Source organism: Octopus bimaculoides, chromosome 3 (genome assembly GCF_001194135.2).
Source record: "Octopus bimaculoides isolate UCB-OBI-ISO-001 chromosome 3, ASM119413v2, whole genome shotgun sequence".
Classification (NCBI taxonomy): domain Eukaryota; kingdom Metazoa; phylum Mollusca; class Cephalopoda; order Octopoda; family Octopodidae; genus Octopus; species Octopus bimaculoides.
Genome location: NC_068983.1, coordinates 114,053,673 through 114,067,082, shown reverse-complemented (window position 1 = coordinate 114,067,082; position 13,410 = coordinate 114,053,673). Strand labels below are relative to the sequence as shown.

Sequence of the window (13,410 nt, the reverse complement as noted above, 5' to 3'; positions counted from 1 at the left end):
AATTGTTTCCTGTTTGTTTACAGTCTTTATTGCACCTGAACATCTGCCACAAACAAAAACTAACCTGCTAGTTAACCTGCCTTTGATGTTGCTGCACCCCTTATTTGTCCATAGCTTGCACCGGGTACATCTTATAGAGTTACTACCTACTCCTTTTCTACATACTGAGCAGGGCCATCTACCTGAAGGGGTTTGTGTTTTATCTACCTTCCTACTTATTAGGATTTTGGTTTTAGCTGGGTTGACTCTAAGGCCCTTCAATTCTAGACCTTGCTTCCACACCTGAAACTTCTCCTCTAGTTCTGATCGTGACTCTGCAATTAGGGCAAGGTCATCAGCATAAACATATTCTACTGAAATATTAATTTTACAGTGACTAAATATGAGCCACATTCTTGTTGGTATGACCAATTTATGGAGTTGATTCAATAAATGTATGTTGAATTAGAAGTTGATGTTGTACCAGCCTAAATCTTTAGTTGTACTGAACTGTTATTTTACAAACCATTGTTTCACAACTAAACACCTAGTGGAAAACAGCTCTACTAACAACAATGACTGCCAAATTTCCACACCCATATGTCAGTGCCATTGAAAACTATGTGATTAGCTGAGTTGTTACTTTGCATTTATAGAGTTTTCTTCTTGCTGGGGGAATAAAAAAATTGTTCCATTCCACAAACTTTTACAGTTAAGCAAAGCCTTGGAAGTTATTAGTATGTTATTACCTTAACCCTTTAGTGTTTAAACTGGCCATATCTGGCCCAGATATTCTACATGTTTTATATTCAAACTGGCGATATCTAGCCTCTCACACCTAACCTACATTGACATTCTAAAAATAAACAATCACATCATTGAAACCTCAAAGCTATAAGATAATGCATGATTCATTCAAAACAATTTGAGTGAAAAAGTATAACATTTAACAGAGTAATCTGAATACTAAAGGGTTAAATGTGTCGCTAACCAACAAAGATTTGATTTTTCTAGTGATGGTGCATGGCCTGGTGGTTGCACTCATGATTGCTAGATTATGGGTTTGTTTCCTGGACCAGGTGACATGTTGTGTTTTTGAGCTAAACACTTCATTTCATGTTGCTCTAGTACTGTGTGGTGACTGGCATGTCAAAGAATAGACCCAATATTTCTTGTGTGTCATAAAAGGTGACTAAACATGGTTGAGGAAGGATTTGCACTCTATCAGCAATAACTATCCAAACAGACTCATGGGTTAGAGGGTTGTTGCCTGAGTACTACTAAGGTGTCATCTCCTAGGAGTAGGGGCTCCCCAACAAACAGTGAATGCTGCAATGCAGTGTTACAGCACATACTCCCAAACTACTACTTCTAATAGTGCTTGTAATACTGTAAATTCAAACCAGACTGATAGCTTTGGAAGACCTAGGTAACAAAGGAGCTTCTATGACATCACTTGGTCTGTTAGAAATGGCAGCCGAATGACCCTCCATGTACATTACCACATGTGAAAAGAGGACTCCTTGGATAATATACTCTTAGATACAGTGAAAAAAACTTGATGGTCACAGCTGAAATATCTTTAATCATAGGCTTGGTCTATTTCTCCTGGCCTTGAATTGAACAACAACCATAGCTATAAAGAAATGCATAGGCATACAACCTTTACTCAAATACTTTTGTGAACATTAAAGCATTAGAGAAATGATTTTCTGTATTAACAAAGCCATGATATTCCTGACTAACAATTCCCAACAACAAATAAGAAAAAAAATGCCCAGCCTAAACTTACCACCTACCTACATTCTTTTTATGAAAAAAAGTTGACACACCTAATGACAGCACTAGAATACTAGACTTTGTGCTTTTGGCCTTCACATTCAAAGTGAGAGGATTAAATCCAATAATAGCAAAAACAAAAATACAGTTACACCTGAGCCTACCTAACATAAGAGAAATCCCTACAGACTTGGTTACAAAGTTCTACATACATAGGTGTAGGAGTGGCTGTGTGGTAAGTAGCTTGCTTACGAACCACATGGTTCCGGGTTCAGTCCCACTGCATAGCACCTTGAGCAAGTGTCTTCTACTATAGCCTCGAGCTGACCAATGCCTTATGAGTGGATTTGGTGGACGGAAACTGAAAAAGCCCATTGTATATATGTATGTATGTATATATATATATATATATATATATATGTATGTGTATATATTTGTGTGTCTGTGTTTGTCCCCCCAACATCGCTTGACAACTGATGCTGTTGTGTTTACGTCCCTGTAACTTAGCGGTTCGGCAAAGCAGACCGATAGAATAAGTACTAGGCTTCCAAAGAATAAGTCCTGGGGTTGATTTGCTCGACTAAAGGCGGTGCTCCAGCATGGCCACAGTCAAATGACTGAAACAAGTAAAAGAGTATACATGAATAAATTTTAAGCAATAACATAACCCTGGTCAATTAAAATTTATCCTCAAACAATTCCCCATAACAACCAACCATAAAAACCTAATGACCACTTCACTAAACCCACACACCCAAGGAAGATTTTTAACTCAAGAGACTATATAAAGGCAAGACTAACTCCAAAGCATCACAGTCCAATGATAGCTTAGCTGGCCAAAACTTCGAAGTCACTGTCAAATACACACTTGTTTAAGAAGAGTGTGTGCAGGTACGGCTGTATGGTTAAGAAAGCTTACTTCCCAACCATGTGGTTTGGGATTCAGCCTCACTGTGCAGCATCTTTTGCAAGTGTCTATTACTATAAGTCCTAAGCTGACATTAGCCTTGTGAGTTGATTTGGTAGACTGAAATTGTAAGAAGCATGTGTGTATTTGTATGTACCATTGACTTGACATCAGGTGATGGTTGTAAATTAACATCACAATCATATGATTAATGTAGTTCATTTCTAGTCTTCCATAAAAAGCCTATCTGGCCATGGAGAAATATTGCCTTGCTTGGAAATAGGTGAAGGATGTGACAGGAAGGCCATCTGACCATAGAAAATCTCCCTCAACAAATTCTCTCTGAGCCATATAAGTGCAGAAAAAAAGGACATTAAAACAGTGTTGCTGCTGATGATGTATTATAGATGCAGGTATGACTGGTTTAGAAATTTGCTTCCCAATCATGCAATTTTGAGTTCAATCCTACTGCATAGTACCATGATCAAATATCTTCTATACAGCCCCAGGCTGATCAAAACCTTACAAATAGATTTAGTTGACAGAAACCAAAAGTTCCTTGTAATATATATGTATGTGTTTGATTCTGTTTTTCTCAGTAAATTGTGAGCTACAATTTAGATAAGTGTTAGTGACAGGAATGGCATCCAGCTGTAAAAACAATACCTTAGAAATATATTTATCTAACTCATGGAAACATGGACATAAATACAAATTAGAAAATAATTATATATTTACTTTTTCCAACTAGTTTCAGTTTTAGTACAAGAGTATTGAGTATTGGCTTGGTTAGAGAAAAACAGGCAGCATCCAGGCTTGGAGGTTGGGGATGGCTGCCTTAAGAAGCAGAGCTTTAAAATTTATAGTTATCTTCAGGTTAGAGATCTAGTGCAGTTGCTTTCATCATAGTGGACTCTGTTGAAGGTACCTAAAAGGCAAGTAGTGGTTTGAAACAAAGTGAGGGAGTGATTGTACCAATCAAGAATAGGTGCAGTCCTGTAGACTACTACACTGATTCCCTAAACCCATTTTCAGTCGGATTGCTTCAGGTAACCATTGTTAAAGTACAAAATGCTTGAGTTGCTGTACAATAGGATCAAACTCAGAACCTTGTGATTGCAAATCAAGTTTTTATGTACAAAACTATTTAGCCACAGAGGAAAGCTTCAATTTCACTTAAATGCATATATTTTGTGTATGTGTATTAAATTGTCTATATATTAACATAATATGTTCTTATCTAACTACCATTTCAAAGGTGAAAGAGAAAGAAAGCCATAAAAAAAAGAAGGGAAAATAAGAGATGATAGATGGTGGTGATCATGATGTTAATTTGTTGTTAGCAATCCTGGTAGTGTTGGTGTCAGCCATGTCAATTGTTGCAAGGCAACAGAAGGAAAAATTTCAGTTCACAAAAATTGTTTGCCATTATTTCTTTACTTACTTATAAAAACTACCATGACCATCTCCATTAACTAACACCATACCACAACAAACTATTACAGTTCTTATTGTATGTGTAAATATGTGTGCGTGTGATTATACATCTATGGATTCTGCAGCATTTCATTTTGTTCTTTTTTTCCTGTCTTTCACTGTTACCACCCCAACTAACACCTGTTAAAACTTCTCTTATTTTTTCCTGTCTCCCTCTGTTTTGCCTGCCATTTGCTCTTGTCTTCTCCTCCACAATAAGAACAAAGTCCCCCAGTTCAATAACAAAAGCCTTGGAATTTCCATGGGTTTTGCTTATAAGACTTATTTGAAGACTTTTTTCTTTTTTAAAATGGTATTTTAATATTTCACTACTGTGTACTTTTATATAATGTCTATGATAGTTGTTGTCATCATCATCATCATCATTTAATGTCCGCTTTCCATGCTAGCATGGGTTGGACGGTTTGACTGGGGACTAGTGAGCCAGATGGCTTCACCAGGCTCCAATCTGATTTGGCAGAGTTTCTATAGCTGGATGTCCTTCCTAATGCCAACCACTCCGAGAGTGTAGTGGGTGCTTTTACGTGCCACCGGCATGAAGGCCAGTCAGGTGGTACTGGCAATGGCCACACTCAAAATGGTGTCTTTTGTGTGCCACCTGCACGGGAGCCAGTCCAGCGGCACTGGCAACGATCTCGCTCGAATGTCGATCTCGCTCGAATGTCGATCTCGCTCGAATGTCGATCTCGCTCGAATGTCGATCTCGCTAATCTGATATCAGTGAAGAAGGGCAAGTTGGAAATAAGTATGAATGGATGTAAATATAATTTGGAAGCCTGAACAGAAATCCAAATAAGCGGAAAATGTTATTGAAAATTAAAGTGCACTTCCAGGATATGATTCAGGTCATAAGCTTATGACAATAGTTAGTGAAAATTGGGTAAGAAAATATGTTATTCATAACTGAAGCGAAGAACAAGGAAAATCTTACTTTGACACAGCTAAAATTAACCTAAGCAGTGTGATAGGCAAAAAGAAATATGCTGAAGATATAAGTAAATTAAGAATAGTAGTTCAAAAATTGTGTGTGTCAACATAGAAGGATTAACATGGCAACATTAATTATAGTGATATCATGTATTTAGGAAAGTAATTGCATTCTTATAATGGCTTATTAATGCTTCTGTTTGCATAAAGCTCATTGCTTAAGATACAACCAATACAAAATGTTTCTAATTGAGTGCTAATAGCACATTTGGTTCAGAACTTCATTTAAATGTTTCAATTGAAGATTGACTGTTTACTGTTAATTAAAGAGGTCACAGGTTTGTTTCATTTGAATGCAATATTCAACTTTCTGAATGGAATTTACAATTTTATTATTAAAAGAAATCATTATTAAAAAGATTAAATTTTGTATTTAGTATTTTCTATATTTCATATTATTTTTATTGACAATTTAGCAGAGACATGTACATATGGATATTTCTTATATTTATAGATTTCGATCATAAATAAAGTATTGTATTTCTTTTTGGTAATATATTTTTTGTTTGATACAATTTAATTATTATATCACATTGTAACTTAATGATTATAACTTTTTTTTTTGCACTAACATGGACAGTACATCACCACTTATTTCAATCCTTTGTCATTTTGTCTCAGAGTTCCTGTGTCATTGGCTGTGACCTTGTAATTTTTTCCCCATATATTTGGTTTTCCTCTACTGTAGGTACCTTCTATTATCACAATATTCTTTTACATAGCACTCTTCATCCATTAACTTTCAACATCTATCATATGTAGACACTGTCTATCTGATATTCTTTTGGTAAAGGCTTTTAATGCCTAGTTATTCTCTCAACTTGCATGTACTCCACCATTTATGCATATTAACATTATGTATTTAATGGATCATGTGTAACTAATTTTTCTCCAAATTACACTAATCCTCCACATACAGTGATGTGTCTTCCTATCATACAGTATCACACTTTTATATACTTTATACTATCTACCTTTTGAATGGAAGATAGTAATGCTTTGTTGTCAACATCTTGAACTTCCTTTCTCACTCATTCTTCTGTATTCTGGCAAGTATTTTTTCATAAGTCACCTATAGTACTGATTAACAGAAACTATCATACACAGTGAACTGCCCGAACCTTATTTTATAGATGCCAGTTATTGCCAACTAGTCCTGTATATCTCTCACATCTCCAGTTCTTGTTCTCGATCATGCTGCCAGAGATCCAACTGTACTTCCTTGTATGTCCATTATTTGAACTGAGTTAATAGCATCAGCTATTACATATTGAGGAAGGCCACTTGATAGCACTGCAGTTTCATTAGTCTTCGATATATTTACCTTTTTTAAGTTACTGGATTCTTGACAGTTCTTTCAGGTTTGGAATGTTATTTGCAACTCCTAAAGATTCTGCAATGAGAACCAGGCTTTCAGCATATAAATATTCCCAAAGATATACATTATTTGTTCATTTTCTCTTAATGTTTTCATGTTTATATTAATAGATAACCAAGCTTGTCTTCATAAGCTTTTAGTCACTAACCAGCATGTGGAATGTACATTGTTACTTTTCCACAGTACATATGTACCCGCTTAGAAGAGATAAGCTTTTCTGCTGTAGTGAAAGAAACCCAGCTAGAAATATTGGCACTGCAACTTAAACCTTTCAAACACTTGTACAGAATTGAGAATACTTCTTATGGTATAATGATAACAACCTTTCTAAGAGAGTAATCAGTCTTAAATAAAATTGGTACAAAGTGGTGAGGATCTCTAATACTAGTGTCATGAAAAAACTGTTGTTGCTGTTAGGAAGGGCATGTAGTAATAAACCTTTAGCCAAAGAATAATGCAGTTCAGTCATAGAATCACAGGGCAGAATTCCAAAATATTATAGTATGTAAACTTCTATTTATGTTCATAGTTGTATAAGTAGAAGTAATCTTTAGGGTGTACAGTTGTAAGATTAGATTAAGAAAAGACAGCTAAGGATAAGAAATTTTGTTTCTCAGTCATATCAAAATGCTAAAAGACTTGCAGTAAATATGTGATTATGATGAATTTTCTGTTAACACAGTCAACAGCTACAAGGGAATGCATAGTGTTTTAGAACAATTCTTAAGGTTTTGAAGCTAATAGATTAGCTCATGAAATTTAAGAGAGAGTCAAAATAGAACAAGTCTTAATGAATTGGATTGAAATTGATGCAAGGCAAGGAACCAAGGTTGTTGTGACACTAATTGAGTCGTCCTCATGAATAACCATTCAGCAGTCTTTGATAAGCAATAATAAAGATTAAGTAGAAGTCGTATGTAGACTAAAATAAGATCTAAGATCATATATTCAGTAAAGAATTTCAGATTTAGATTATCTTTTATTTCAGTTTCTTCATTCTTTTTTTCAAACCCTTACATTGAAATGTAAAACTAATTTTCATGATTATAATCTATAGAGTCAAATGGCTTGAAAATGTGAGAGACTAAGACCCAGATTCTGTCCAAGTACTCTCTCAGTAGATACACAATTCTTAACTACAGACTGAGCAACTAATAATAATAATTTTATTTTTATATAATAAAAATACAAACTATAGAACATTTTTTTTTTTGCTCTAGGCATTACATAAATAAACCACCATGAGTAACTGAAATCTCCCCCCCCCCAAAAAAAAATAGTCCTCTGGTGGTGGTTGTCAAAGTTCCAAAAATATTTTTATGAACCTATACTAATCAGTTTTTTTAACATTTTGTTACATTAGATTATTGATAGTAAAGATTAAGTTTCTAATCACTAGTTTTGAATGAAAATACCCTTAATTGGTTAATAAAGCCTTTATCTTGTCAAGTTAGGTTAAAATAAACAGTAAACACACTTGAAATTATTTTGAAAAGAATTCATTTCAGCATTATCATCATTATACACAGTATATCATAAATCATTAGATTGGTACTACTTGCAATTAATGAATCCAGTTTGTTCTGTATACTTCCCATTACAAACTGAAATAGTCTTCTTTCTTCTTCGACAAGTCAAATTTTAATTTTTTTTTCTGTTCTTGAAACCATCATCATCATTTAGCATCCATATTTCTTGCTGGGATGGGCTGGATGGTTTAACAGGATCTGACAAGTCAGAGAACTGCATAGAACTCCAATGTCCATTTTAACATGGTTTTTATGACTGAATGCCCTTCTTAATGCCAACCATTTTACAGAGCATACTTAAAGATTCTTCATCTTACCAGCACTTGTGAGGTTGCCATGTAGCTTGCTAGACAAGATCCCTTGATTAAGGTGGATGTAGTATTGAGGGAGGTGGTTCATGCCAGGCATTATGAGGCAAGAGTATGATAGCTGGAAAGAGGTGTCTGGTTGTTTGAGGAGATACATAGCTACTCCAGCAGACAAGGGAGAGAAGATTGTAATGTGTCAAGATGTACCCTCAAGGCACAAGAGAGTGACTGTGAAGGAGACGAGGACAGAGGAACAGATGGTGGGGATAGGGACAGAGGATCAGGTAAGTTCACAAGAGTGTAAGGTGAGCAACAGATGGTTAGAGTTAGGGATATAGGTGATGCAGTAAATGGCAAACAAGGGAGGGGCTTGGTCTGATGTAAGATACTTTTTGTAATCATTTAGCCTGCTCTTTAGCAGGATTCATGAACAATTGCAAAAGAAGCTAAATTCCCTCAGTTAAAATGGGGCCACAGCTTTCAAACCTTGATTAAATTTATTGAGATATAGAGAAACAATGTTTTATTCATTCCTTACAGCAAATTATTTGTGAAAAGCTGAGAGAGATTTTTTAAATGAATCTGTTACAGTTGTAAGTATGTTCTATAATGAAAGGTATAATTCTTAATGTAAATTAGCAGTTTTAATTTATTCTGTCATATTTTTATGCTAAATTCATTTTAAAATATATGAATAATACGGTACAGTAGTCCTAAGGTTAAGGTGTTGGATTAACTCTACTCAGTCTATCTTATCAGCTGCACTGCTGCCCTTTTGTCCAGCACTGTCATCCACATTCCCTACCCCTACTTTCACCTTCCTGCTATTCAGTTGCTCCACTAAACCATTCTTAATGACTCCTGTCTTTTATAGTTCGACCCTGCAACTTTTCCCATCTTCCCTGAAATTCCATTCCTCTCATCTATAAATCTCCTCTTCTTTCATCTTCCTTGAATCTCAATTCTTCTCTCTCAAATGTGATAAAAATTTACACTGCCTTCTGGTCAAGAGCTCTTTTAATCCAACACCCAGAACCTTCACTTGTTCTTGCATCCTAGTGCAACACTTACAACACCACAGTCAGTTGAGGCCCCAAGCCTGCTATCCACATTTCTGACCACTTTGATTGCACTTCTGCTAATCTGGTTTACTGCATTGCATGCCATCACTGTAATGCCTGATTTATTGGTCAGACCACTTGGTGTCTAGGTGACCATTTCCACGAATACTTGATTGATGATGTCTGCAATAATATTCCTGGCATTTTGAAACTGAAACCTCACTACCTTAACTCCCTTGACCACCCTCATCTCTCTCTGCATTTTCAGAGTTTGCCAGCCCAATGGTTGAAAGGCTACCTGCAAGCTTAGTGAGCAACAGCTTATTTTCCAACTAGGAACTTCCACTCCTTGTGGTTTGGATACTTATCTCTAATTCTGCACCTTCTTATGTTTTTCTTCGCATCACTCCTTTTCTACTTTTTTTTTTGTTTTGTTGCAACTGTGACTGTTTGCCCTTCACTGGTTAATTCACACTGCCCTGCAAACCCTTCCTCACACCACCTCTTGCACCAACCACTTCTCTCTACCTTCCTTCCTTATAACCCACGCTTTACTTTCTACCAATCACCTCTTCCTCATTTCCTGTCTCAATCTTTTAATCTATTCACTTCTTTATCACTTTTGCCAGCCATTACTGATTACTTTGTAGAAGGACTCATATCCAAAATTTCAAGATTGTTTCACTCCTCATGAAAACCTAACTTACTGACACCTACAAACTCTTTTGGATTTTATTACCATTGTCAGTGAGGCAGACCTTCAATAGTTTCCTCAGTTTTCAGATTTTATTCTCTCTAATCCGATATCTTCTGCATTGTACACCTAAATATGGCATATAACTTTGCTTTTTCCCTCTTTGGTTGACTCATAAACAAGTTCTAATTCACAGTTGAACTTTTAGTGTATGAAGAGCACCCAAAGGATATAGAAATGCTGCCAAAACAAAACAAAACAAAAAGAAAAACCCTGTTCATAAAAACTTAATAAAAAGGAATATAAACTGGAAAGACACTTTTGAAATGGAATAAATGATATAAAAATGTTTTATTTCTTTTGTAAGTTTATATTTATTATTGCAGTAGGTAATTGATCTTTTTAATCCCTTGCCATAAAGATCAATCCCAACTTTCTTTTTTGCCACTTCTGAACCATCTTACTTCTGTAAGCAATATACCTACTGAGAAAGCCTCTACATTTACTTTTTACTTCACCTGTAACTCTCTCCACATTGCATTCTCCAAAACTATCCCTCCCCATTCTACCATGCTCTCTATCTTCAGTATGAACAACCCACAACTAGAACCCTAAAGATTGTTAGAAATGCTAGATTTCACATCACCTTCTGTGAGCATTTCTCCTAATGATCATTCATCCTCAATATTACAAAGAATGCATTACAAGACTAACCTTCTTCTTCAGGACAAAAAGCAAAAACACTTCAGTCTCCACAAACTATTAACCCTTTAACATTCAGATCTCTTTGTCAAATGTACTGCTTATTTATTCACATTGTTTTGAATTAATCATGCATTATCTTGTAACTTTGAAATTTCAATGGTGTTTGTATATTTTAAGAATGACATTGTAGTGTAGGTTTTGAGACATTGGATCTGGTCAGCTTTAACATAAAGCAGGAAGAATATTTGGGTCAGATGTGGCTGGATTAAATAGTAAAGGGTTAAACCTTTACAAACTCGATCAAGTGAGATCTATAATGGGGTACTGGTCCCACATTTGGCGTGGTACAGCTGCTACACATAAAGACATCCTAGACCATATTGAAAGAAAGAGTCACTCACTAACACATTCTAACCTGGCCCATAGGTTCTCTGTTTTTCTTACTGCTACTACAATGGCCTCTCTTACTCGGAGCTGACTGGGCTCATGCACTCACCTCTTAGCCACCCCTAACTTGCTCATCTCTCCTCTCATCACCCATATTGTACCTTACCTCAAGGAATCATACCAACCACTGTACCCATCCTTCTAAACATTAGCTATCTGAAAATCTTTCCATGCCCATATTTTTTTCTGCAGCCATCAACTTGTAACTATTTAAGAGTAACATTAACTGCTTTCTCTCCAGTGTTGGGGAGGCTGCAAATGTCTTGGGCAGCACAACTTAACTCCCAATCATACAGAAAAAAGAAAAAAGTTGCAACTGTTCTCTGTTGCATAATTAAATGATCAATTGTACAACAAATAATGCAAAATATTGTTTGAATCCATAATTATATTTATTTTCATAGATTTGTTCTTTTTGATGTACTGCATTAAGATTTTATCTACTGATTTTATATTTTGCATCAAGATAATTTTTTTTTTTTTTTCAGATAAATGTATTTCATAAACTTACTAGTATTTTTCTTGTTTTTAATTAATTTCTTTTTATCATATTTTAAAGTTTTTCCTCTGAAGTGTGCAGTCCAAAATTATGTGTGGGGTAAACTTGGTAACCACAGCGAAGTTGCTCGACTCTCTCAATCAGGCAATCCAGATTTCAAGCTTCAACAAGATGTACCATATGCTGAAGTGAGTATTAATGTTCTCCGTGATTTTTCTAAATGTCAAATAGTCTTCACTTTTTCTGCGTATGTTCTTGATTCACAACTGAATCTGGATGAGTGTGAAGAATTATCAGTACACTCAACATTTTAAAATCTGATGTTTGCTGACGTTAGTAACTATCATAGTAAAAGGATAATTTATAGTACCACAAATATAGATTTTATATACATACATGCCCACATATACATATATATAAATATATTCTCTTACACACACACACACACACACATAGATAGATAGATAAAATCTGAGAGATACAATTGACAATCCAATAATTTATTTATATTATAACAAAATATACTATGAATATAACATAAACAATTATTAAAACATCAAAATTTATATGGTATTCAACTGATGTACCAGTGAATTGGATGTTTCACACACCCTTCTGAAGGAATTTTTTCCTTAATCTGTTATATATATATATATATATATATATATAAATTATCTCATAATGTAAGAATTATAAAATGTATATTAATATATGTTATACAATGGCAAACGTCATTTTATACAGACCTCTTACTTGAATTAGAGCGAGAAGATATGTTTAATATAGCAAAAACTGACAGTTAACTCAGGCTTTTGCTAGGTAAAACTTGGATTGTGTATTCATTACACGACACCATTGATTACACCAAAGAGACCCAACCAACTTCTACAAACTTAGGATATATATATATATATATATATAAACCTTTTAGCACATCTACATCAGCAACAAGTGTGTGACACAGCTATCAGTAGTAAGCATACAATGTGTACACTTCGAAGGTAGCTATCTGGTGATGTTCAGTGTCTATGAATGTTTGTTATTTTCATGTGATATGTGACACAAGAAATTTATGATTTATTTATGGCTTAATTTGGAAGGGTATCATCACTCAAAACATGATAGATACAAGGTTTGAGTTTTATGGGAGAGCCTGTTCTTATTTCCTGTCCTAGATTTGTTCTTGTAAAATATATATTTAAAACTTAGATATATTTCTATTGAGATTAATATATGTCATGCAATTAGTTTTGAGAAAAAACAAAATCAAGAATTTGGAGGTATTTAATAATATAACCCATTATTATTCATCTAATGTCCAGAATAAATATATATTTATTACTCAGAGTAAAAGACAGACTGTATGACGCATGTGTATGAACAGCCATGCTTCATGGCAGTGAAACATGGGCCGTGACTGCTCGCAAGGAATGAAGCCAGTATGCTCCGATGGATGTGTAATGTCAGTGTGCATACTAGTCAGAGCGTAAGCACCTTGAGAGAAAAGTTGAACCTAAGAAGCATCAGTTGTGGTGTACAAGAGAGACGATTGCGCTGGTATGGTCATGTGGCGAGAATGGATGAGGATAGCTGTGTGAAAAGTGCCACTCCCTAGCAGTTGAGGGAACCTGTGGAAGAGG

At 35.1% G+C, this 13,410-nt stretch overlaps 1 protein-coding gene across 1 annotated transcript in view; it reads left to right on the top strand.

Moving 5' to 3' along the window:
- Window positions 1-13,410, top strand: part of LOC106868451 (mannose-6-phosphate isomerase) — a 50,557-nt gene that overhangs the window by 9,452 nt on the left and 27,695 nt on the right. The window contains exon 2 of the mRNA XM_014913726.2: window positions 11,831-11,958. Coding sequence (XP_014769212.1) covers window positions 11,831-11,958 — 128 coding nt within the window. The remainder of the gene's footprint in view (window positions 1-11,830; window positions 11,959-13,410) is intronic.